Raw genomic sequence first — 22,897 nt, forward strand, 5'->3', positions numbered from 1 at the left:
GCCGGGGAGCTAGAAGATGTACAACGGCGGAGGAGGAGCAGGGGGAGGAGCGGGCCCAGGCCGGCAGCATTGGCAGAATGCCGGCAACCCGAACATGGCGCCCTTGCCGCCTAGACCCCCACCTCAACGAGCTGGCATCGGAGCAGGAGGACAGGTGCCGCCACAGTATGGTGGCCCGCCTCCTCAGCAGCAATTTCAGTCACCACCGAATATGGGTGGATACGGGGGACCTCCTCCAGCAGGAGGGATGATGATGCCTCCAAATGGGGCTCCTCCTCCTCCCCATATGATGAACATGGGGATGGGCGCTGGCTCACCCTCAGGACCACCTCCGCCGATGATGATGGGAGGCGGACAAGGCCAGCTCCCCGCTGGTCCAATGCCGAGCAGCGCTGGCGGTGTCCCAGCGCATACAACCCTGTTCATCGGCACCATCTCCGCGGGCGTGTCCGACATGTGGCTCCATCAGCTTCTTCAGGTGCGTAGCCTATGAGTGCCCCTCTTCGATCCAGTGTTACTGATGCGCGAGTGAAACACAGGCCTGCGGGCAGCTGAGGTCGCTCAAAAGAGTTAATGCTTCGTTTGGGTTCGCCGAATTTGTCGACCCAGAATCGGTGCTGAGGGCCCTGGCGGTGCTTACTGGTCAAGAGCTCCCGCCTCAAGGCGCAGCCAATGTCGACAATCCTGCCGCTAAGAAGAAGCTGACTGTCCGAGCGGACGAGAAGACGAGGCAGTTCCTGGACAAGTACGAACAGGAACGCGTGCAGACTGATGTGGGTTTCCAGTTCAGCAAAGGGGTTCAGGAGGGGGAAAAAGAGCAATTGCTGATGCTTCTAATTGGTACAGAGCGATGAGTCGATGGAGCAGACTGCACGGGCATCGGTCGAATCGATCCTTGCGCAGATGGCCGACCCAGCCAATTCACACATGGCCGAAGCCAAGCCGTCGTACGACGTGCCGTCGCACCTCAAAGACCTGCCTCCCGAGGAGCTTCCTGAAGAGCATCGAGGCAGCGTGCTGAGCGAGATCGACAAGTTCAGGCAGGCCAGTGCGGCACGAGAGGAGGAAAAAAAGCGGATGGAGAGGATCCAGAAGATGGAGAAGATGCGACCGGCTGGTGCAGGGGACCCTGGTGCCGCCAATGGGCGCGGGGACTCGTCCATGGGCGGGCCAAATGACAAGCAGAGCTACCTGAGACCGGTCGACTTCGTAGGCGCATCTTCGTCCCAGCAGCATTATCGAGACGAGGAGAGGAATCTCGGGCCGGACGAACGCGACGAACGCGAAGAGGCCCGGCGGAAAGAGCGAGAGAAGGAAGAGACGGCGCGGGCGGGCGCGGAGAGCGAACGAAGATACCTCAACCATGAAAGGCAGCGACTGAGCCACTGGGAGCGGGAGTTGGGCAAAGAAAGGGCGGAAGAGGCGCGCAGAGAGAAGGAGGCAAGCCATCTTGGCAAGATCCTGTCGGAGTGGGACCAGGAGAAGGAGGAGGCGCAGGACATGTTCTACGCGGACCGATCGCGCTGGAGGAGGATGAGAGCGTCTCTCAGAGATCGAGAGAACAAGGCGGACGAGGAGGACGCCAAGTTGGAGGAAGAGGAAAAGGAACAAGCAAGGATAGAGGCTGAAAGATTCCTCGAGAGGCAGGCGAAGGAGATGGCCGAGCTGGCGGAACAACAGCGTGCTGCGGGTATCCTTGTGCCAGGCGCGACGACACATGCACCTCTCAAGCTCAACAAAATTGCCGCGCTCGACGGTGCATCCAACGCGGGTCCAGGTCCTGGTTTGGCGGCACCCACGACCGGCGTGCTTGGCGAGGCAGAAGACGAAGATGAAGAGGGCAGAAAACGACGAAGTCGGCTGGCCAAGATTGAACTCGACGACGACATCTCGAAGCAGCAACGGGAAGACGCGCTTCGGCAAGAGAAACGTACGAAGTTGGAAGAGGGACTTCCATCCGACCAAAACGAGCTCCTTGCATTGGTGCCGAAATGGGACCACATTGATGAGCTCGCCGTCGAGAGAAGCTATCGCAAGCTCCTCGATGAGGGTATCACTGAGAGCGTGGGAGAGCCGGTGCCGGACATGGTCGATGAGCTGGTCAAGAAGCTGAGAAATAGGCCGACATCGAGAGACCTCGTCAACATCATTGAGCCAGTGAGTGCATCGAGTCTCGAGCTTAGGTCCACACCCTCGCTAATCAGAATGGGCTCGCTCCAGGTCCTCGAGGAAGAAGCGCCGCCCCTCGTTGCCAAGCTCTGGCGCATCGTCATTGCTGACACCTATTCAGCGGCTGACGGTCTGTAAAACACATCTATTGCACAAATGCGAAAATACGAAATTGCAAACGAAAGTATGTGCTGAGAAGCAAAGAGAGGGAAGGATCTGCACAAGAAGGACATTATTCACCAGGCCTCCCATTGGTGAGCCTTTCCCAAGCTGGCAAGACGGTTAAACACCTCGTCGCGCCTGGGCATCGCTGTGACGACGTGTTTCTTTCCGTCCGTCGTCTCAATCTCGAGGCCGTCTGCGACCTGAGACTCCAGGGCCCACCCAACGACGAGCTTCGTCTTCCACCCGAGGCCGCCCAGCTTCTTGAGCGAGACAATGTCATCGACGAGGATGCTGAAGTGCGCAGTCGGACGGGCCTTTTCGGCGGTCTCCCTCAGCGTCTTGACCATCTGCGTTTCTCCGTCCTCTCCGTCGTCCTTGTCCTGTGACTGCTCGAGGGCCTTTTCATAGGCCGCATGTGCAGCTTTCGCCGTGGCGGGCCACGCCTTTTCAAAGGACACGCAGGGTGTCGTACTCGTGGTGCTGATCAGCACGAGACCCTTTTTACCGTGATGCCTCGCGTGGAAGGAAGTGGGACCATCGCCGACGGCCTCCCTCGAGACATCCTTTTTCACTACACCCTTTTTGCGGCGCGCATTTTCCAGCCGCAAAGCCTCGGCCTTGACGGCATTGGTGCCCAGAACCGTGTTCGTGCCGGCCTTGACGGTTCCCTTGAAGAAGCCCAGTAGCCTGGACGGCTTCTTTTTCTTGGATGACTCGTCGGGCACCGCTTTTCCAGCACCCTCTTGTTGTTGCTGCTGCTGCTGCTGCTCGTCGTGGTCCTTCTTGAGCTCGTCTTCGTATTCGGGAGGGACGTCTTCCGACATATCGTGTCCCTCTTTGGCCGTCGGCACCGGTGCATTTACAGCGGGCGGAGGGGGTGGAAGGGGAGACTTGTTGGCTTCTCCAATGCGAAGGAGTGTCATCGTCAGCTGTGCATCCGTGGGCACACCCTTGAGAAGCGAGTTGCGGAGCTCGAGGTAGCGAGGCCAGTCAGGCACCTTCTCATCGAGCCACTTGCGCACGTCCGAGATTTTGAGCCGGTCAAAGAGGGGCTGTCCGAAAAAGGCAAAACCCAAGCCAAAAGTCGTGCCCCTGTACACCATCGTGTTGGTCACGACCAAGCTGGCCAGAAGAAGTGGCACAGCGACTGCGCCTGCAATAAAGAGCCGGGGCCGGTGCTGCGCAAAGGGAGGCGTGGGTGACAGCGCATTACCGAAGCGTTCCCAGGTGTCAGCCACATCCTCGAGGGCGTGAAGCAGTGGCTGGGCGCCCTCCCACACGGATTGGTGTACGGCATCGGCAGAGTGGTCCTTCTGGTTGTCAGCGTGCTTTTTGTCGCCCTTGACCTTGGACTGGGCATCCTTCGACGCCAAGGCCATATCGGCCGGATCTGGCGTGGCCTCCTCTTCTCGCTTTGCAGGGCTCCTCTTCTCGTCTTCGGCGCCATCACCGTCATCGTCGTCATCGTCGTCGGTCACATGCTGCTGGACTTTTGAGGAATCGTTTCCGATAGCTGTGCTGACAGCCATGTGTGCGACGGAACCGACAATGTTGGACGCCTCTTGCTCGACGGCCTCTCCCTTGTAGCTCTCCGCAGCGCCTGTCAGGCTCTCACTTCCCAGGTGCCCAGCCTTGGGAACCCTTGCCGCACCCGTCTTGGCCGAGATGGCCGCCAACGGTGCAGGGGGAAAGAGGATACGCCTCCCGCGTGGGCTGGCCAGAAGCACCGTAAGGAGCGTGAAGAGGAGCGTCATGGGGTAGTTGAGCAACCAGGCCACCGAATAGAGGGCGAGGAAGAAGATCGTGCGCTTGTATTCTTTCCACGATCGGATCCTCGCGATGTGCTTGAAGAAAGCTGCCATGCCAAGGCCGATTGTCATGTAGAGGCGCTCGAGGGTGGAACGGAGCTTGTCGGGCGTGAACTCGTCCTTGTCGGCAATGTTGAGGTCGATGCCGCCCTGTGGCTCTTCGTCGGGCTTGAGCGCCTTCAGATGGTAGACTTGCTTATTGAAGCGCCGGACCAGCTGCCATACGTCCTCGTTCTTCAGGCCGTGCAGGACAGGAATGGGAATCTTGGGGTCCTCTGACCAGCCCAGGTCCGTCACGCCAGGATCGGTCGCGCGCTCCTCGTCTCCATCGGCCACACGCGGGACCTCGTCGGCATTGGCGGCAGGGATGGCTTTGACGTGCTCAGGCACCACTTCGGCCTTGGGCAGGTCCTTGCGTGAACCTTCGACCTGTTCAGGGTCCGCCTCGGCGTGGGCAGAGGCATCTCCGAGCACTTTGGCCGTCAGCGATGACTGCACAGGCGGCTGCGCCCCCGCCTCTTGCTCTCCTGTGTCTGTGGCCATGCTCTTCTCTCAATCGTTGATCCACTTGTGAGGAATGATCAAGGACGTGAGGGAAGAGAAGAGATCAGGGCCTTTGCACACGGAGAGGCCCAAGAGCGGCAAAACTAATAGCGCAATGCGATACGGGCCTCGAAGCTATGATGTCAAAGACAGGTACCTCCACCTGCACGAATGTAAGGGTGCAGATTAGTCTAATGGCTTGGCCGATCAGCCGATCTGAACAAATTACACGCAGCACAGTGCAGTCGACAGGGCGAGAGTGAACATTCTTCTCATATTGGAATTGGCTCTTGTCTACAGCAGCGCAAAGACACCAATGCCGATAAGGGCAGCAAGGACTGTTGACGTGATGGCCGCCCGAGCGAAAGTTGTGGTGCCTCCATTGGCTGTGACCTTGTGACCGTAGACGAGCTTGCCGCTGCCGTTGTTGGTCATGTTCGTCCTTCCGACGCTCGAGGCTGATGTTGAGATTGATGGTCAGCGAAGAAGCTCGGCAGACAGCCATGGAAAGAACTGGAGAAAGTAAAAAGAGAAAAGAGGCCACGACTCTCCACGACGACTATTGTACAACACTTACTGCTGGGAGGGACATACTGCGTTACGCTCTTGTTAGCAATAGGCAGATAGCCCTGGTACCTATCGTCGAGATCATCATGGACCCCATCCCCATCCATGTCATCGTCGCCCAACACCTTCTTCCCACCCTTGGCCCCCTTAGCAGTCGCTGATTTTGTCACGTTGAGAGGAACAGCAGGACCATGCCTGAAGAGGTCGTCGTGATCGTCCTGAGCATTATCTCTACGATACCAACCTGGGGCAGGACTAGGTGCCACGGCGCGCGAACGGATCTCCGACCTGCGTGTAATGAAGTGTCGTCGGGCATGTCGTCTCTCGCCTACCGCCTCTTCCAGACTTCGTTTCAAAGGCGAGAGTGAGCCGAAGCCGGCGCCCTCGCCTTGTGGCGACCTCTTGTTGATGAGGCGCTTGCTTTCGCTAGGCGCCCTGGGGGGATCTTCCGTGTGCCTCTTTTCCCTTTCATGCCTGGGCTCCTCCAACTCCCTGACCCGCTTCTCCAGACTTCGTCCCAACGGCGGGAGTGAGCCGGGGCGGGTGCCCTCGCTTTGTGGCGATCTCTTGTAGATGGAGCGCTTGCTTTCGCTAGGCCCCGTGGAGTCATCGTCCCCCTGCCCCGCGCCTCTTTTGTCCTTGGGCCCCTTGGGCCCCTCCAACTCCCCAACTCGCTTCTCCAGACTTCGTTCCACCGGCGAAGATGGGCCGGTGCGGGTGCCCTCGCTTTGTGGCGACCTCTTGTAGATGGAGCGCTTGCTTGGGTCTGGCCCCGTGGAGTCATTGTCACCCTGTCCCGGGTCTCTTTTATCCTTGGGCCCCTTTGGCTCCTCCACCTGCCCGATCCGCTTCTCCAGACTCCTTTCCAACGGCGTGGATGAGCGGGTGTTGCCGCTGCTGTCGCTCGCGTCGCCCAGCGCTGGTGACCTCTTGTAGATGGAGCGCTTGCTTTGACGAGGCCCCCTGGGGTCATCGCCCGTCTGCCCCGCGCCCCTTTTATCCTTGGGCCCCTGAGGCTCCACATCCTCCATCCAATTTCCAAGACTTCGTTCCGACGGCATAGGTGCGCCGCCGGTGCCACTGCTGCCCTCGCCACCCAGCGCTGGCGACCTCTTGTAGATGAAGCGCTTGCTTGGACCTGGCTCTGGGGTCTCTCCATCCATCTCCCTCTTGTCCTTGTCATCCTTGGGCATATCCGTGTCCCCGATTCGCTTCTGTAGACCTCGCTCCAACGGCGTAGACGAGTCGGCGTTGCCGGTGCTGTCGCTCGCGCCACCCAGCGCTGGCGACCTCTTGTAGATAAAGCGCTTGCGATGGCCAGGCACCGGGGGTATTGCGCCAATTTGCTTCTTGCCCTTGGGCTCCTTGAGCTCCTCCTCCTCCCCGACGCCGACATCTCCGCTCCCTCTGAAGTCGGCATTGTTGAGCGCAGCTGCACTAAACTGACTAGCCGCAAGTTTGGTGTCGTCGATGGTCTTCTGTGCGGCGTTGTTGAGGGTCAAAGAGGCGTTGTTGAGCGACAGAGAGGCATTCTTAATCGCCTCGTCGAGCGAGTCTCCGGGCGTGTGAAGGACATAAGCGCCGCCACCGAGCTCGTCGAATGCTTTTTCGGGGACAGGAATCACAATGGGCTCAATGATGGCCGTAATGTGGCTGGCGCCATCTGCATTCTTGACGGTGTTGACCAACGGTTGGGTTGCCAGAGCCAACTCCTTGGGAGCCTTGGACACAGCAAGGTAGGGGAAGACCTTGTCCGTCGCCCTGCTGGCGTCCAGCGCAACATTATTCTGGTTGCTGGTTGTCTCCATCGGCCATTGCTCCGTGACTTTTGGCTCGTCGTGCTTGAGGTTGCTGCCTGTTCCTGCACCTCCTACTGTCAGCGCTTCCTGCTTTGCTTTCTTGGCATCACACTCCGCGCAGCGAGGTTCCAAGTCGCGCCGTCCGAAAAATCCTCGAGAAATGTAGTCGCGGTTGACATAATCCGAGGAGAAGTCACTGGGCAACCATCGTCGGAAAAAGCTGGGGCGAGCGCTGCCGTCCTGGCCAGTCGCTATGCTGCGTTTTTGTTTCTTTTCGGCAGGGGGTGCTGTGGCCGGTGGTGGTGGCGGCGGCGGGGGAGGAGGTGGGGGAGGCGGAGGTGCCCCGACGCCCTTCTTTTCGTCGGGATCATTCCCCTCGGGCTTCTTGTCGTCGGGCTTGGGCTCGTCCGGCTTCTTGTCATCGGGCTTGGGTTCGTCGGGTTTCTTCTCTTCTGGCTTGGGTTCGTCGGGTTTCTTCTCTTCTGGCTTGGGTTCGTCCGGTTTCTTCTCTTCGGGCTTGCTTCCTTCAGGTTTGGGCCCCTCTGGCTTGGGTTCCTCCGGCTTTGGTCCCTCTTCTGGCTTGCTGTCTTCGGGCTTCAGTTCCCCGGGCTTCTTGTCGTCTGCTTGTTCGGGTCCTTTGCCCATGTTCTCTGGCAGCTGCTGAGGAGGGACCGTGTTGTTGACAGTACCTTGCACACCGTTGCTTTGTGTCAAAATGATGCCGTTGTCCGGATTCGACAGTGGCAGTGTCTGATTCTGGATTGCGGGAGGAGCCACAGCAGGCGGAGGCGCATGAGGTTCTGGTCCCATTGGTTGAGAGCTGTAGGTGAGAGGAGGTCGAGGAGGTGCGATGACGTTGTTGGTCGGCTGAGGCCCAGTCATTTGTAAGGGCGTAAAGGTGCCATCGTGAAATTGCCCGCCTCCAATCATCGGTGCTTTGTAGGTCCCTATCGAAGGGGGAGAAGGTACCTGTATTGAAGATCCGAAGGAGACGTCTGCCTGCGACGAAATGTCATATGCTTGAGATAAACCAAGGAGAGGATCGTGGCGAAGGCCTTCGCCGAGCTCTCCGGCACCGTAATCGAAGTTGTTTTCGTTAACACCGCCGTGGACGAAGGTGGATGCGTCGCTACCCGCGAGCAAACTTTCGCAAGGGACAAGGAGGTCATCAACGCTGCATGTCGGAGCTGTCGGCTTGCGCAGCGACCCTCCACCGCTGTAGCTCTGAACAATTTCGCCGTCATCGTCGGTGATTGTGATCCGGGGCATATCTGTAGCCGTATCGACCTCAATCATTTGCCCATCGCCAAGTTCCAGCTCGACTTCTTGTCTTCGGGTCAGAGGCCTGTGCAAATGGCAAAGTGTGTGAACATGCGAGTCTGGCGAGAATCGCCATAAATCCTACTCACCGAACCGTGGGAGCGCCGCTGGCCTGGGAAACGGAGCCAATCGCGATGGCGAGCAGCAATACGAACGGCCTCGTGATCTGCATCTTGAGACTTTAAAAGAAAGAAATATGAAAGTGAATGTCGAGTCGGCAGGAAGTGTGCGGACCAGCCGCACGGGAACGAAATGAGAAGGGGAACGAGAGGGCCAAGGGAGGAGAAGGAGAGGTGAGCACAGCTGAAGGAAAGTGGAATTTCGTGCGATTCAGAGCTCTTTATGTAGCCTAGCAAAGGGAGAGTAGCCAAGAAGACGGCGTGTGCGCCCTCATCACAGTAGCCATCGCCTGCTGCGCGCCCAGCAACCTTGGTCTCTTGTCCAAGGCGCACGGCGGCGCAGGGCGGTGGGCAGAGGTGGCGGTGAAGCAAGCGCGCACACGTGTGAAAAGAAAACTTTTCCCGTGTCTTTTTTTTTCGACGTGCAGGCAGTCGACCGCCGTCGCGCGCTTTGTTTTAGAACATCCCACCACCCACCTTTCTTCCCATTTTCTTCGACCCCGCTCGAATCGGAATACACCGAATCGCAAGAACATATCAATCGTCGTTCTTTACCACAAAGCAAGACTGAATCAAAACATGGCTGTGAGCATCAGCCGGAGCTTACAGACTCGAATGAGTGCCAGATGCATTGAAGACGGGCGCGCTTGCTTACGCCTGCGCCCTTGATGTCGTGTGACGCCTTGCCCTCCCTTTTTTCCTTGTTGCCCACACAGTTCCAATCCAACGGCAGGTCCAATGCCTGCTACTCGTGCAACCAGGGTGAGTGTCTCTCTCTCCATCTCTGAGCGTCATTGCCTGCGCCTCCATCTCGTGTGTGAACCAGGAGGCGCGGGCGGCTTTGGAACTTTCTTTGTGCTTGTCGGCGGCGTGGCTGACAAGGACCCTTCTGCTCTTGGGGATGTTTTGATCAGAGGGACACAGGGCTGCCGACTGCCCGAATGGCCCCAGCAGCGCTGGGCCTACCTGGTGAGTTCCATTTGAACTTTGCGGCCACGAGAGGTGAGCTGACATATGCCTTACTACAGCTACAGTAAGTTCTTGGGTGCTGAGTGCCTTGGCTCTTCGGAGATGCGTTGAGCTGACATACTGCGCGACTAGACTGCGGACAGCCGGGTCATATGGTGAGTAAAAAAGCGGTGAAATGACAGGATGACAAGAAGAGGGAGCTGACCTCCGTCTCTCTTGACCTGTAGTCCAGGGACTGCGACCAGGCGCCCAGCGGCGGTGCTGGAGGCGGTGCGAGGACCTGCTACAAGTGCGGCCAAGCCGGCCACATTGTGAGTTGGAGCGAAATTCCACCTTGTTCATCTTTCAGCTGTCGGCTAAACCCTTTGACATTAGTCGCGCGACTGCCCCGACGCCGGTGCCTTCGGAGCTAGTGGAACTGGCGGCGGCCGCTCGTGCTACAACTGTGGCGAGCGTGAGTGGGACTTGTTTACTTGGATAATTGATCGCACCGCCCTGATCCCTATCCTTACCTTACAGCGGGACATCTCTCGCGCGACTGCCCCACTGGCGGCTACGCTGCCTTCGGTGGAAACAGCCGTGGTGGCGGTGGTGGACGTGCTTGCTACGTGAGTCGATGAAGAACACCGTACCTACTTATATTGCACATCTGCTCAGACCATTGGCTCTCTCCCTGCTTCAGACGTGCAACGAGGTCGGCCACCTGAGCCGGGACTGCCCTCAGGGCGGTGGAGGCGGTGGCGGTGCCTTTGGAGGCAGCGGCCAGAAGTGCTACGTGAGTCCAAATCCTTAGTGTAATCCTCCGTGCGTCAGCTAACGGTGACATTCACAGAACTGTGGCGAGGCGGGACACATTGTAAGTGCTTGACACGCAAATACAACGAGCCCGGCTGTGGAGCTGACCTGTCCTTCCTCCGTCAGTCCCGCGAGTGCTCCAAGCCTAGCCAGCGTGCCTGCTACAACTGCGGCTCGGCGGACCAGTGGGTTATCCTAGCAATACTTCTTCTGCCGCTCACTAGCTCACCCATTTTCCTTGACAGCATCCGTGCGGACTGCCCCTCCGCATAAGCGCTCCGGACTTGAGCGCCGGAGCTTCGAAGCTCAGACGAGAAAGGAGAGTGTGTGTGAATGAATTGAAGAGATCGAGACCGACGAAAAGTGAAGCAGGGCGACGGGCGCCAAACAGAGGAGAAGAGAAGAGCAGACGAAAAGCGCAAGCGTTCCTTTTGTACTATGTCCATTCCATCATCTCGTACGCTGTCCATGACCATCGTATAGTCCTACAACACAAAAATGACACCGCCTATCCTTATTGTTTCAAGCCGCTGTTTCAGGCACCAGAATAGAGTCACCACGCCTTGCTTGATGCAGAGCTGGGATGCGAAGAAGAGATGAATGTAAATTGTCCGATCTGATGAAGTCTTTGCTGTTCTGTTGTGATACATGGGGTAAATATCGATCCTCTCTTTCTTAGGGACAAGAGAGGCCGCTTTAAGTGTCAAGGAACTTGTCGGCCTGCTGCTGCTTGAGCGGCGTCTTGAAGGCGACCTGATGGAGAGAATCGAGAGCGGGTGAGCAATCTGACCTTTCTGAGAGACAAGAAAACGCGCAGCAAGACAACTCACGATTCCGATGATGATGCCCGCTGCGAAAAAGACGAGGGAGATGGCGAGCCAGAAGACGCCCCAGACCTGCGGAGGGCAGCAGCCGACGACCTTGGCAAAGGCCGTGGCATCGGACTCGTTGACTTTGCGGAAGATGAGATCGTCGCAGATGTCCCACACTGGTTCGTGGGCAAGAAATGTCAGCGTCGTCTGATCGAGAGGGAGAGAGGAAGGGAAAGTAAGGCGTGGGAGCGGGCATTCACTCACCAGAGTACAAGCACGACATGACACCGATGAAGAGGACGAGGTACTGGAGAGCGACGCCGTGGGCGATGAACCAGAAAGCGACAATCAAGCCAGCCATGCAGAGCAAGAGGACCCATGTGAGCCAATCCTTTCTCGCCCACCACAGGGTCAGGAGGAAGAAGACGGCAATGATGAGAGTCATGACCTTTGCGGCCCGAATGTCGAAAGACGTGGCAATCATGGCGGCCCCAATCAGCGACGAGCCGAGGTAGCCGGCGGGTAGCGTCAGCCAGGGAATTCCGCCTCGCATGCGGGTCGCGCCGCCCTCGTTGGGGTCAAGATGGATCGATTCAATGTGTGCGCACGTCAGCACACCCATGAACGCGTGTCCGAACTCGTGAAAGCCGACGGTGAGGAGCTTGAATGGGTAGATGATCATCTTGAGGTAGGGGATGTTCCACAAGAGCACGATCACGACGGCATAGACGCACGCGACGATGATGAGCGTCCTCTGGTCGGCCGTTGGGTCGATTCGCGATTCGTCGGCGCGCTTTGCCAATAACAAAGACGCCGACGACGACATTTCGTCGAAGAGGGGAGATGCAGGCGCCGGCGCCATGTTCTATCCAAGACTATCCGGGTGTTTCAAAAGGACAGCTGTGTTTTCGTTGTGTTCTTGTTGGGTGTTGATAGGGTGTTGATAGGGTGATGATAGTGATGGAAGGAAGAATGGAACAAGCGACACGCCTTGATGTCGCGCGCAATGCCGCCGAGAGCACTGCCTTTTGGCCCCCTAATTTTTTAAACTCTCTGTTTCCAAAAAGACCAACTCAAGTCGTGGCTTGGCAAACAAAGCGTCCACAAAAGCTCGCAAGTATACATACAGCACGAGGTGCAGATTATCCGCGATGAGGGTCTTATCGTCCAGCGGTTTAAGACGTTGGTTTTTGAAACAAAAACACAGTAAGGCTCATCTACCAACAACCTGGGTTCGAATCCCAGTAAGACCTATTTTTGGCGTCCAGTTTGACCATTCTTTGCGTGTGTGCTGTGAAATAAGACTTAGGGCTGTGCAATTTTGGCCCCTCGGGAACACGAGAACTTACTTTTTGGCGGTCCGTGCAGCCAGCCTGGTGTCTTCTCACCTCACCACTTCGACACCTCGAAACCTCGATCCAGCGCAATGACGACCCCTCACGAAGGACTTACACATCTCAAGACGTACGAGTGAGTGAGAAAGGACGAAGAGTATGCCTTCGTAAATACTCAAAGAATGGCTCGCGCTTGCAGCGTCAAGGACAGCAACGTCGAGCTGATCGGCTCAGACCTCGACCATAAGGTCAAATACAAGGTGAGCTCCCCTCCTGATTTCACCACTCCTTGCTTGCTTAATAAACAGCTTGATAGTCTGCCTCGACCGAGCCGGCATGGAATAACGGTACCATCGGCAAAGTCGATGGCCTCTTTGTCTGGCGCATCGAAGACTTTCAAGTGGTGCCCTGGCCTCGTCAGAGGGTTGGCGACTTTTACGAAGGGGACAGCTACATCGTCCTCCGATCCTACAAGGTCGGCCAACAAGAAGAGCTCTCCCACGACATTTTCTTCTGGCTTGGCAGCAAGACTTCGCAGGACGAAGCAGGCACCGCAGCCTACAAGACGGTGGAGCTCGACGAGTTTCTCAAGGGTGCGGCGACGCAGCATCGAGAGTTGCAGGCTCAGCCCTCGAGCGACTTTCTCCGTCTGTTCCCAAGAATCACAATCCTGTCTGGGGGTGTGCGATCTGGCTTCACTCATGTTGAGGCAAAGAAGCCGGAGAGTGTTCTTCGACTTTTCCGCGTCGTCAAGGCTCCCCAAGGTCAGACGCCATCGGGCAGGACAGCAACGATGGTTTACGAGGTAGAGCCGACATGGAAGAGCCTCGACGAAGACGACGTCTTCATTATCGACCAAGGCGAGAAGATCTGGGTCTGGCAGGGCCGCAAATGCAGTCCGTGAGCCTCTTGTCTCTTCTGCGGCTGGGAAAGTAAGGCTTGTGCGCTGACCTTTACACAACTACAGGATCGAAAAGGCAAAGGCAGCAGAGGTTGTACATGATATGACCTTGGAGAAGAAGATTGACACCGAGGTCCTGGGTATGTCGATCCCCTTTGTCCTTTCTAAAGCCATCGCGCACATACTCACAAGCGCCCCTAACAGCACAAACCGACTCCCGCTCGCACCTCATCATCGAGCAGCTTGGCGGCGACGTCAACACACCTCCCATCACAACCTCCCAGACGCCCCATCCTACCAGTGCGACATCGGCCTTGGCTTCTGACTCTGCTCTTAGGCGACCTCGGAGGCTGTATAGACTTAGCGATGCAAGCGGCCAGCTTCTGTTCGATCTCGTCAGGAACGGTAACGAGATCCAGCGATCTGACCTTGACGGCAACGACGTCTTCCTCTGTGAGTCTTTGTCTCTGTTACATCTATGCTTTTTAGGGGGCTTCTCTGACAATTGCGAGACACTGCTTGTGACGATGTGTAATTGAAGTGGACACGGGCCTGCATGTGAGTCGCTTTGTCATGTTCCCTTCTGAATTCCCATTTCAGCTCACCATCGTTTCTCTCTGGAAAAGATTTGGGTCTGGCAAGGCTCTCAAGCGAGCAAAGCCGAGAAATGTGAGTCCTTCTATATTCCCTTCTCCATCGTATCTGTCCCTTCCATAGTACTTACCCTTGTGCGTTCCATGAAAAATAGCAATGTGGATCAAGGTCGGGCAAGCCTATGTGCGCAGCCTCGAAGATCAGCAGGTCGAAGCGCAGGCCCACCTTACGCCATTGGCCACCGTCAAGCAGGGCAAGGAACCAGCAGCATTCTGGAAAGACCTCGAGGCAAAGTAACCATCGAGGGGATGGGGGCAAATGTCTTTTGGTTTCATCATTTGTTCTTCTTGGATAGGAAGATTCTATCGCGCACAAATTGAAAGGAAAGGAAGAAGAAGAGGAAAGGCGCTCGCGCCGAGGTGTGCAGAGGAAAGAAGGGGTAAAGAACTTGTTAGGAAGTGTTTGTCTTCCAAGGAGGTACGAAAAGGGTAAGAAGAGAGAATCTGTTAAGACTGTTTCTTGTGGTTGTGTGAGGGGAGATGGTGTATGTCGTCATCGAAGGAAGGTTGACGCGAACCAACCCCACGAGACGAGTGTGGCATGGATGCCCATGGCACTGAGGATGGGAAGGCTGAGATTGTCGTCCACGCCGCCCAGCTCCAAGCCCTCCGCCACACCTGCAACAATGCCGCTGGCGAGGCAGAGGAGAGGAATGGGCAGAGCCATGACGCCGCTCGTTGACGCGCCGATGTTTTTAGGAATGATTCTGCTGAGCCCGCCAGCACGCAGCGAAGAGGAAGAAAAGGCGAGGAACTTCTCCGGGGCAGAGGGCCGGAAGCCCCAGTCCCACCCTGTCCACCCTGTGCCGGTCTTTCCAGGCGCGATAGAGGTGCCCAGGACGGCGTGCCGCACCGAGGCAGTAGGATCATGGGCGATGGAGAGCCCCTCGGCTCGCATGCCCGAAGACGCGATGGGCGTTGCCCAAAAGACGGCGGCGGTCAAGGTGCCTGCGACGATGGCAGCAAGGAAACCCGCGGTGCTCTTGCGGGTCGCAAAAGGTGGCGACGGAAGTGGGGGCGTCTTGGAGCCATAGAGACGCCCAAAGACGGAGGCAGATGTGTCGGCCCATGAGAGACTGCTCGTCGTGATCATGTGTCAGTCGCTATACCTTCTACGCAACTTCGGCTGCAACTCACATCATGATCGAAACGCAGGCGATGTCCGCCGGGTACAAGTGCAAGCATGTAATGACGCCGACGAGGTACCAGACGACTCCGTTGACCTTTTCCTTTTCGGCCTCTCGCATGAGAAACCCGAGCACCTTTTCGTACACGCCCTCGAACCAGGGAATGTTGAGCCGGAGCACATCGGCCGTGATGACGATGCCCAGGAAGATGGCGAGGTTGCGCACGATGAGGCTCAGATCCGTGTGGCTCAGGTATAGATAGAGGACGAGGAAACCAATGCTGCTGTGAAAGATCTTGCGGGGAATCTCCCATGACTTTGACGACTGGTGGCTGCCCGTCTTGGAGGCCGATGGCCTCTTGGGAATCGACGAGGTGGACGACTTGGATCGTTTCCCCACGAGCTTCTCCACCTGCCTCTGTTCACCGCGCCGTCTGAGCCCCTCGCGGTTCGCTCTCCCGGCCTGCTTGGCCTCCTCGCTGAGCCCAGCCTCCTCCTCGTCTTCCTTGTCTGTCATTGCCCTGCCGTTCCCGGGCCCCGGCACGCGACCCACGTCGGCCTCGCCCACCTCATCTGCGTAGCCACTGTCTCTTTCGTTCTTGTCCGCCCCTGTCCCGTCTTCATCATCGACTTCGTAATCTGGATCCTCTGGCGCACGCGCCAGAGCCTTGAGCACGGCCGCGCCCTTCTGGAGCGATGCCGACCGGGCGCGCATCCCAAACGAGGGTCGACTGTCAGCGGCGGCCTTTTTCTGTGACGCAGCGTCTGTACCAGCCGCCGTGTGGCTCGCAGCGGCATGGCCGTTGGAGGTGGAAGCCGACGACCTCGGCGGCGGGTTCAGCGCCGACAGAGACGAGGGCACGGGCGAGCTGGCCGTCATGGACGAAGATGCCGACGAGTCGCTCCGGGTAGACACCATGGTTCCTGGTCGTGTGTGTGTGGTCCTCGATCCCTTTTTCCGCCGCGCGCCTTGTCTGGGTAAAAACGCGAACGAGCGAGCAGCTAGAGCTTGTTTGGGCTCTTTCTTAGAAAAACACCACACGTGAGAAACAAAAGCAGTGCAAGCCCAGCCCTCCTCGGTCTTCTTCATCCGATGCGATCTCCGCTTCGATGTCACAAAACACAACAGGCACGCACAGATCAGAACGGTACGGTACAACCTCCTTGCTTATGTTAACATTTCGTCCAAGTCAATTGAGTGTGTGTGTGTGGTTGTTTTGTATCTAACGACATTTAGTTGCCCGAGGCAATCTTCTGGGCCTTCTCCTTGGCCTCGTCAATGCCACCAACCATGTAGAAGGCACCCTCGGGCAGCGAATCGTGCTGGCCGGCAAGGATCTCCTTGCACGCCTGGACAGTGTCCTTGAGCGAGACGAGGCGGCCCTCGATACCCGTGAAGACCTGGGCGACGGCGAAAGGCTGGCTCATGAACCTCTGCATCTTTCGGGCCCTCTCGACGGTGAGCTTGTCCTCCTCGCTCAGCTCGTCCATACCCAGAATGGCAATGATGTCCTGGAGCGACTTGTAGTCCTGGAGCAGCTTCTGGACGCCCGTGGCGACGTTGTAGTGCTCGTGGCCGACGATCGCGGGGTCAAGCATTCGCGACTTGGAGTCGAGGGGGTCGACGGCGGGGTAGATACCCAGCTCGGCAATACCACGCGAGAGCGAGGTGGTGGCGTCCAGGTGGGCGAAGGTGGTGGCGGGGGCAGGGTCAGTCAAGTCATCGGCGGGCACGTAGACGGCCTGGACCGAGGTAATGGATCCCTTCTTGGTCGTGGTAATTCGCTCTGAACCGAGGAGGGGAAAGTCAGCAACAGTGAAAAGGGAGAAAAGACTGTACCACGGTAGACAATTCGAAAAACTCACCCTGCATGGCACCCATGTCAGTCGAAAGCGTGGGCTGGTAACCGACAGCCGAGGGAATACGACCGAGGAGAGCCGACGTCTCGGAACCGGCCTGGGTGAAGCGGAAAATGTTGTCGATGAAGAGAAGCACGTCCTGTCCCTCCTCGTCACGGAAGTACTCGGCGATGGTGAGACCAGTCAGGGCGACACGGGCACGGGCTCCCGGGGGCTCGTTCATCTGACCGAACACGAGGGCGACCTTGGACTCGCCATCGAGGTTGATGACACCCGTCTCGATCATTTCGTGGTACAGGTCATTTCCCTCACGCGTGCGCTCGCCGACACCGGTGAAGACCGAGACACCACCGTGGGCCTTGGCGATGTTGTTGATGAGCTCCTGAATGAGCACAGTCTTGCCGACACCGGCACCACCGAACAGACCAATCTTTCCACCACGGGCGTAGGGGGCGAGGAGGTCGACGACCTTGATACCCGTCTCGAGAACCTCGGCCTCGGTCGACTGCTCGATGAACTCCGGGGGCTCGGCGTGGATGGGCGCGAATTTCTTGCCCTTGATGGGTCCGCGCTCGTCGATGCCGTCACCGATGACGTTCATGATACGGCCGAGCGTGCCAGGGCCGACGGGGATCTGGATGGGCAGGCCCGAGTCGGTGACCTTCTGTCCACGGACGAGACCCTCGGTACCGTCCATGGCAATGGTTCTGTCAAAGCAGCGAGACCCATGTGAGCATGCTTGTGCGTGTTCTTGATTTTTTTTTCTTTCTTCCTCTATCGCAACTTACCGGACCGTGTTTTCACCCAGGTGCTGAGCGACCTCGAGAACGAGGCGCGACGATCCCTCGGGCAGGTCAACGTCGATGGCGTTGAGAATAGCGGGGAGCTTGTCAGCGTCGGGGAAGTGGCAGTCGACGACTGGGCCAACGACGGCCTGGATCTGACCGTGGAGGGCCGAGAGGCTAGCCGAGGACGAGAAGGGGCGAGGCTGGAAGGCGGCCGCCGACCGAGCCACCTGGGGCCGGAGAGCCGATGCTGGCGACACGCGCGAGGCGGTGCGCAGAGCAGCGCGGAAAGGAACCTGCATGGTGAAGGGGGGCTACAGGGAAGGAGAAGGGAGGACGGGAAAGGAGAAAGAGGCAAAGGGAGAAGCGAAGGAAAGAGAAGAAACGTGACGGCAGGCCCTCGCTCGCCTAGCTGCTGGCGCCCGCCCAGGCGAAGCCGGCTCAACCCGTCCGTAGGCACTTTTTCAGTCTTGCTGCATCCGCAGAGCTGGTCTTTTTCCGCCATCAGATTTCAACACGTGGAATTTATCTTTCTCACGTGAGCTTCTTCGCATGGGCCAGGCAAGCAGTACCGGTAGTCGACGTCGTGCGCACCAACCGACGTGCAAGACTACCTTACGTTGCAACCACTCAAGATGGTGAGTGGTACAGACAGCTCTTACATGTCGAGGAGACGAGACGAAGGACCCTGAGCTGATCTCTCAATGTGTTCAGTCTGAACACCCAGGTATGCAGGATTGCTACTGCGCCCATTTGCTTGCGCCCTGCAGCTCGCTGATTCACGCTCGATAGCTTTCACCATGGCTGCGCTGTGCGCCGTTGGCGGCGCCATCGGCTTTGCCAAGACACGCAGTGTCCCCTCCATCGTGGCCGGTCTTGGTGTCGGTGCACTGTACGCCACTGCAGGCTACCGGATTCGTCAGGGCCACGACTATGGCTACGAGGTCGCCGCGGCTGCGAGCGCCATCTTGCTCGCCAGCAGCCTGCCCCGTGTCGCCAAGGGACCTGTCCCCGCTGGCCTTTCTGCTGCGAGCACCCTTGCGCTCGGATACTATGGCAAGAAGGTGGGCAACTCTGAAGTCTGCTGTGCGGAACCATCCTCTGATTCTACCCGTCCTCTTCCCAGGTCTACGACTTTAGCAGGTGAATTGCTCTTCCTGCATATCCCTTGCGAAATCATCAGTCGCCTGTCACTCCACCAATCAGCATTTGAACAGTCTGAAGTCTGAGTGGGCTTGACGTGAAGTCGAGCACGACCATCATATTGCCATTGCTACGAGGGCAATGAGATGGGAAGAGGAAGCCTGAGAAAGAAAGCGCGCGCGTCTTTGAGAAAGTCGGCGATTTTGAGTTTTTGTTTCTTCTCTCTTTTTAGCCTGATCGCTGCTTTCCTTCCCATCCATTTTGTCGTGGTCGACGACGACACGACAAGCTGAGACACAAGGATGCAAAGCATGCGGGCTGCAACCTCAAGCTTCAGAGCGCTGAAGCTTGACGCGGGCCATGCCGGGATAAAGTGCGCTGCAGCGTCCTCGTCTCGCCGTCTGCTGCACGCCTCGCCGAGCCGTCTTGCCGATGGTCTACCACCGAGCTCAAAGGAAGCTTCTACCTCTTCCTCAGCCTCTTCTTCTTCCAAGGCTCCGTCGCCCGCACCGCCACGCTCCGATGCAGGGCCCCTGTCAGAGGGCGGTGACGAGCCACCGCCGTCGTTCACCACGTCGCTCTCGCAAGTGTATGCCGAAAAGGACCGGAAGCCGCTGCCCCTGCTTGCGCGGCCACTTGGCGTCGCACAGGCGCCGTCGTCCAAGAAGCGCACCTGGGCCGAGCGGCGCGAGATGGCGCTCGACTATGACCGTCGGATGGAGAAGCGCAAGATCATCGTACAGCAAGCCACGCGTGGGTACTTTCACGATTTTCACGCCATGCAGAGCCATGGCGGCAAGACGTGGCGCGCGCCCGCGACGCTGATCCGCCAGGACCGCGCACGCTTCTTTCCCGACGTCCAGGGCACCCGGCTCTCGGACAAGGCCAGCGTGCACACGACGGACATGCTCCAGGGCAGAGTCTCGCTCGTGAGCATCATGGGCAGCCAGGTGTCGGAGCAGCACGCCAAGTCCTTTGCAGAGGCCCTCCTGCCTCTCTACTATCCCGGCCTCGCAGGCAGCGCAGGGAATAGTAGTAGCAGCAGCAGTCGAAAAACCAGCGGACACTTCCAATGGGTCCAGATCAACCTGCAAGAAAACAGCCTCAAGGCGTACCTCGTCGGTCTCTTTCTCTCCAGCCTGCGAAAGAGCATCCCAGAGGCGCTCCAGTCGACCTACCTGCTCTCGAACCAGAACATGGAGATGGAGCGGCCCGACCTCGGGCTCAGCAACAAGCACGTCGGCTACTCCTTTCTCGTCGGGCCCGACGTCAAGATTCGGTGGGCTGGCTGTGCATTTGCCGAGCGCGAGGAGAGGGACGCCCTCGTTGCATGCGCAGGCGTGCTCATCAACCGGCTCAAGGAGGAGCAGCACGGAGGCACACGGAAGCGGTGAGATTGGGGAGTGTGTATGTAATACAAATATAATCTGCTGGTATCAATAGGATCCCCTGGGAGGGAAAGGGAATAGAAAGAAAGCGAAGAGTGTCTGTGGTATGGGTGGGGATGGGGGGAGTGGTGGGTGTGGTCGCATGGCACAGGCCATTCAAATCAATCAAACAACGCCCTGCTCTGTTCCTTCTTCTGTCTTGTCCTCCTCCGTCGACGACCACAGGTGAACGGCCTTGTCAAACGAGTCCTCCTCGGGCCTGGCGGTATCATGGCTGCCTTCCATCCTGCTCGTGTCTTCTTCTTCTTCGTCATCATCGTCGTCGTCATCCTCTTCCTCTTCCTGACCGTCCTCGCCCTCCCGCTCCTTTTCGAGCTGCTCAATCTCAGCCGGATGCAGGACACGGTTGCCCGCCTTTGCCTCTCCCCCGCTGTCAGCCGCGGCAGCGACGACCTCGGGGGGCAGTTCGACCTTGAGGAGGATGCTCTCGCGTGCCCGCTGCACCATGGCGTCAATCAGGCCCTTGCACCTTGAATGCGCCGCCTCGAGCTCCTCGTCCTCCTTGAACACCACTTCGTCTTCTTCGTCGTCCTCCTCATCATCATCTTCTTCTTCCTCTTCTTCCTCACCTGAGCCAAGTCCTAGCCCGCCTTCAGCGCCGAGTCCCATAGCTCTGCCAAGACCACCACCGACGCCGCCAGAAATGGCCTCACGAAGCCGTCGCTTGAGCTCGCGAATCTCTCTGGCCTGCTTGAGCTTGCTCACTTCGAGCCCGGCATTGATGGCAAGCAAGCTCTTGTTTGTGATTTCGAGGTCGAGAATCTTGCGGTTCCGTTTAGCCTCGGATGCCGCCTCGCTCTCGGCTGGGTCCAGCGGGGGCGAAGCGACGCTGGACTCGATCGAGGGCGAGATGACGTGGCCCGAGTCGGCAGACGGTGTCGTCGGATAGAAGTTGAAGGACGTTTGGTGCTGTTGAGTTGAAGAAGTGTTTCGATGATGTAGTGACATAGTGGCAACTGAGGCACCTGGTGACAAGAGAGCAGGCGTAACGGGCTCCGAGGTGCTCGCAGACCCCGACTGGCTGCTCCAGGTGTTGAGGAGAGGAGGCCGTGACCGCGCATTGATGCCGGGCACTGTCCGCGGTGTTGATGTGGACAGCGTTGCTGGTGGAGAGGACGATGCCGATGGCGTCTGAAGATTGCTCGATGGCCGGGAAGCCGAGACGGAGGAGCTCCCGTACGACGTTCGCCTATCCAGCGATGAGGCGGTCGAATCATCGCTGGCCATCCTCAGTGGGTGGCCGTGCTGCATTGCTGCTGATGCGATCGTCGGTGACTTGCTTGCAGACGATGCGGTGGAAGATGCGGGCGATGGAGATCGCCTCTGCAATAGTTGTTGTTGCTGCTGTTGTTGTGTTGGTGGTGGTGGCGATTGCAGCGATGCCACCTTCGTCTTTGCTGTCATCATCGTCGGCGATGCGCCTCCAACGTGGGTCGAATGGGCCCTCCCATGCCTGGCCGCGACACCATTCTGTGCCAGATGAGGCGCTGCAGCGAGGTATTGGCTTGATCGAGGCGTGGTATCCTGGGCCGACGAGGAAGTGGACCCGGCAATCCTGGCTGCGGGCGGCGTCATGTCTGTGCTCTGCGTCCGAAGCCTCGGTCTTCGCAGCGCGGCTGAGCCCTCGTCTTCTGACCGAAGCTTTGACGGGCTGCCTGGCCGTGTCGTCAGGGCTGCCCGCGGTGTATGCGGGGAGAAGGGCCCTGCACGAACGATGAGGGCGGGCGATGTAGCCCTGCCTACGCCGTTGACTGTGGACGACGCAGCAGAGGCCGAGCTCGGCGGGCGGCTTCTCACGACACTGCCAGTGCCTGCATGAATGGGTGGTGCATTGGCCGATGAAGAGGCGGCCAGCGCTGAGACACCCCCCAACGAAGACATGTCGACCTTGGCCCGTACGTGAGACGAAGTAGTAGCCCTACTCAGCGGCGGCGACGAGATGGGCGATCGGGCAGCATTCATTGGGCCCATGCCGCCACTGCCCTTGCCGATGTGGGGAACAGCCTTCGGCGAAGGCGTCTGAGCCCCATCCAAGTCGATGCGGCCCATGACCTGTTGCTCGCTCATCTCACGTCAGCATCGGGTCCTTTTTTTCTTGTAGCAAGGCTTTTCTCACCTTGCGCTTCGCCGGAGGATTCGACGACATGGTGGTATATTCCGAGGCGTTCTGGTCGACTACGGCCTCATCGTTCTATCGTCTGTGGTGGCTATGGCCCGAGAGATCTTCACTCTATGTTTGACGTCGATTCTATACCAAGACGCCTCGCACGAGCTGGAACCCAAAGAACACTTTGAACCCGTTCTATTTTTTTTTTCTCCCCACGCACCGTCTCTCGCGGCGCGTCTCCCCAGCACCGAGGATCCGGGTTCGGAGCCTACAAAAGGCAGCAATCTAAGCTTTCCTTGGCAGCTGATGTGTCCTTCTGTTGCACCGCCAAGGGCCAGAAAAGCGGGCAGCTTTCTCTGATCGCGGTTGTTTTTCCTGTCGATATGGCGCGCCAGTCGGCCAATTCGGGTTGCAGCTAGTTGGTGGAGATCGCTGAACAAACAGGCTGGGCGAGAAGAGATGAGCTTTGTTTTT

General features: G+C 58.2%; 12 protein-coding genes and 1 non-coding gene across 13 annotated transcripts; 7 read left to right on the plus strand and 6 right to left on the minus strand.

Annotated features, from left to right (window-relative positions):
• Positions 1-94: 94 nt before the first annotated feature.
• On the plus strand, positions 95-2,307 carry FA10DRAFT_259438 (hypothetical protein; the record flags this gene model as incomplete). The annotated part of the gene is made up of 4 exons (XM_025519968.1): positions 95-478; positions 540-773; positions 847-2,157; positions 2,221-2,307. The coding sequence occupies 4 exons, from the start codon at positions 95-97 to the stop codon at positions 2,305-2,307; spliced, it is 2,016 nt and encodes a 671-aa protein (XP_025379404.1).
• Positions 2,299-4,808, minus strand: FA10DRAFT_266006 (hypothetical protein). Its single transcript, XM_025521303.1, has one exon. It carries the CDS (start codon positions 4,683-4,685, stop codon positions 2,406-2,408), a length of 2,280 nt encoding a protein of 759 aa, XP_025379405.1. The 5' UTR covers positions 4,686-4,808; the 3' UTR covers positions 2,299-2,405.
• Positions 4,809-4,964: 156 nt separating this feature from the next.
• Positions 4,965-8,840, minus strand: FA10DRAFT_300727 (hypothetical protein). The gene is made up of 3 exons (XM_025524885.1): positions 8,461-8,840; positions 5,263-8,396; positions 4,965-5,143 (listed from the first exon to the last, which is right to left on the minus strand). The coding sequence occupies exons 1-3, from the start codon at positions 8,541-8,543 to the stop codon at positions 4,980-4,982; spliced, it is 3,381 nt and encodes a 1,126-aa protein (XP_025379406.1). The 5' UTR covers positions 8,544-8,840; the 3' UTR covers positions 4,965-4,979.
• Positions 8,841-9,180: 340 nt separating this feature from the next.
• FA10DRAFT_266009 (hypothetical protein) lies at positions 9,181-9,513 on the plus strand. The gene has a single exon (XM_025521304.1). The coding sequence runs from the start codon at positions 9,229-9,231 to the stop codon at positions 9,472-9,474; it is 246 nt and encodes an 81-aa protein (XP_025379407.1). The 5' UTR covers positions 9,181-9,228; the 3' UTR covers positions 9,475-9,513.
• FA10DRAFT_266010 (hypothetical protein) lies at positions 9,387-10,298 on the plus strand. The gene is made up of 7 exons (XM_025521305.1): positions 9,387-9,459; positions 9,513-9,517; positions 9,592-9,614; positions 9,687-9,770; positions 9,835-9,913; positions 9,979-10,067; positions 10,142-10,298. The coding sequence occupies exons 3-7, from the start codon at positions 9,612-9,614 to the stop codon at positions 10,250-10,252; spliced, it is 366 nt and encodes a 121-aa protein (XP_025379408.1). The 5' UTR covers positions 9,387-9,459; positions 9,513-9,517; positions 9,592-9,611; the 3' UTR covers positions 10,253-10,298.
• A 652-nt stretch (positions 10,299-10,950) lies between these two features.
• FA10DRAFT_228119 (hypothetical protein) lies at positions 10,951-11,892 on the minus strand (the record flags this gene model as incomplete). The annotated part of the gene is made up of 3 exons (XM_025518735.1): positions 10,951-11,007; positions 11,085-11,242; positions 11,331-11,892. The coding sequence occupies 3 exons, from the start codon at positions 11,890-11,892 to the stop codon at positions 10,951-10,953; spliced, it is 777 nt and encodes a 258-aa protein (XP_025379409.1).
• Positions 11,893-12,222: 330 nt separating this feature from the next.
• FA10DRAFT_t20 lies at positions 12,223-12,319 on the plus strand. The gene has a single exon. It is a non-coding gene; the product is annotated as a tRNA-Gln (tRNA).
• A 98-nt stretch (positions 12,320-12,417) lies between these two features.
• Positions 12,418-14,408, plus strand: FA10DRAFT_278819 (actin depolymerizing protein). Its single transcript, XM_025523491.1, has 8 exons — positions 12,418-12,536; positions 12,600-12,660; positions 12,717-13,300; positions 13,368-13,441; positions 13,506-13,754; positions 13,843-13,859; positions 13,928-13,970; positions 14,050-14,408. The coding sequence occupies exons 1-8, from the start codon at positions 12,493-12,495 to the stop codon at positions 14,190-14,192; spliced, it is 1,215 nt and encodes a 404-aa protein (XP_025379410.1). The 5' UTR covers positions 12,418-12,492; the 3' UTR covers positions 14,193-14,408.
• Positions 14,409-14,447: 39 nt separating this feature from the next.
• On the minus strand, positions 14,448-15,999 carry FA10DRAFT_228521 (hypothetical protein; the record flags this gene model as incomplete). Its single annotated transcript, XM_025518751.1, has 4 exons — positions 14,448-15,030; positions 15,092-15,576; positions 15,649-15,811; positions 15,905-15,999. The coding sequence occupies 4 exons, from the start codon at positions 15,997-15,999 to the stop codon at positions 14,448-14,450; spliced, it is 1,326 nt and encodes a 441-aa protein (XP_025379411.1).
• A 240-nt stretch (positions 16,000-16,239) lies between these two features.
• Positions 16,240-18,110, minus strand: FA10DRAFT_266013 (putative ATP2-F1F0-ATPase complex, F1 beta subunit). Its single transcript, XM_025521306.1, has 3 exons — positions 17,729-18,110; positions 16,947-17,647; positions 16,240-16,867 (listed from the first exon to the last, which is right to left on the minus strand). The coding sequence occupies exons 1-3, from the start codon at positions 18,025-18,027 to the stop codon at positions 16,314-16,316; spliced, it is 1,554 nt and encodes a 517-aa protein (XP_025379412.1). The 5' UTR covers positions 18,028-18,110; the 3' UTR covers positions 16,240-16,313.
• A 415-nt stretch (positions 18,111-18,525) lies between these two features.
• FA10DRAFT_285103 (hypothetical protein) lies at positions 18,526-18,872 on the plus strand (the record flags this gene model as incomplete). Its single annotated transcript, XM_025523964.1, has 2 exons — positions 18,526-18,789; positions 18,852-18,872. 2 exons carry the CDS (start codon positions 18,526-18,528, stop codon positions 18,870-18,872), a joined length of 285 nt encoding a protein of 94 aa, XP_025379413.1.
• Positions 18,873-19,155: 283 nt separating this feature from the next.
• On the plus strand, positions 19,156-20,340 carry FA10DRAFT_266014 (hypothetical protein). The gene has a single exon (XM_025521307.1). It carries the CDS (start codon positions 19,180-19,182, stop codon positions 20,260-20,262), a length of 1,083 nt encoding a protein of 360 aa, XP_025379414.1. The 5' UTR covers positions 19,156-19,179; the 3' UTR covers positions 20,263-20,340.
• Positions 20,251-22,854, minus strand: FA10DRAFT_266015 (hypothetical protein). The gene is made up of 2 exons (XM_025521308.1): positions 22,433-22,854; positions 20,251-22,368 (listed from the first exon to the last, which is right to left on the minus strand). Exons 1-2 carry the CDS (start codon positions 22,460-22,462, stop codon positions 20,422-20,424), a joined length of 1,977 nt encoding a protein of 658 aa, XP_025379415.1. The 5' UTR covers positions 22,463-22,854; the 3' UTR covers positions 20,251-20,421.
• Between the last annotated feature and the right edge of the window lie 43 nt (positions 22,855-22,897).

This window comes from Acaromyces ingoldii, assembly GCF_003144295.1.
Source record: "Acaromyces ingoldii strain MCA 4198 unplaced genomic scaffold FA10scaffold_2, whole genome shotgun sequence".
In the NCBI taxonomy this organism is placed as follows: Eukaryota; Fungi; Basidiomycota; class Exobasidiomycetes; order Exobasidiales; family Cryptobasidiaceae; genus Acaromyces; species Acaromyces ingoldii.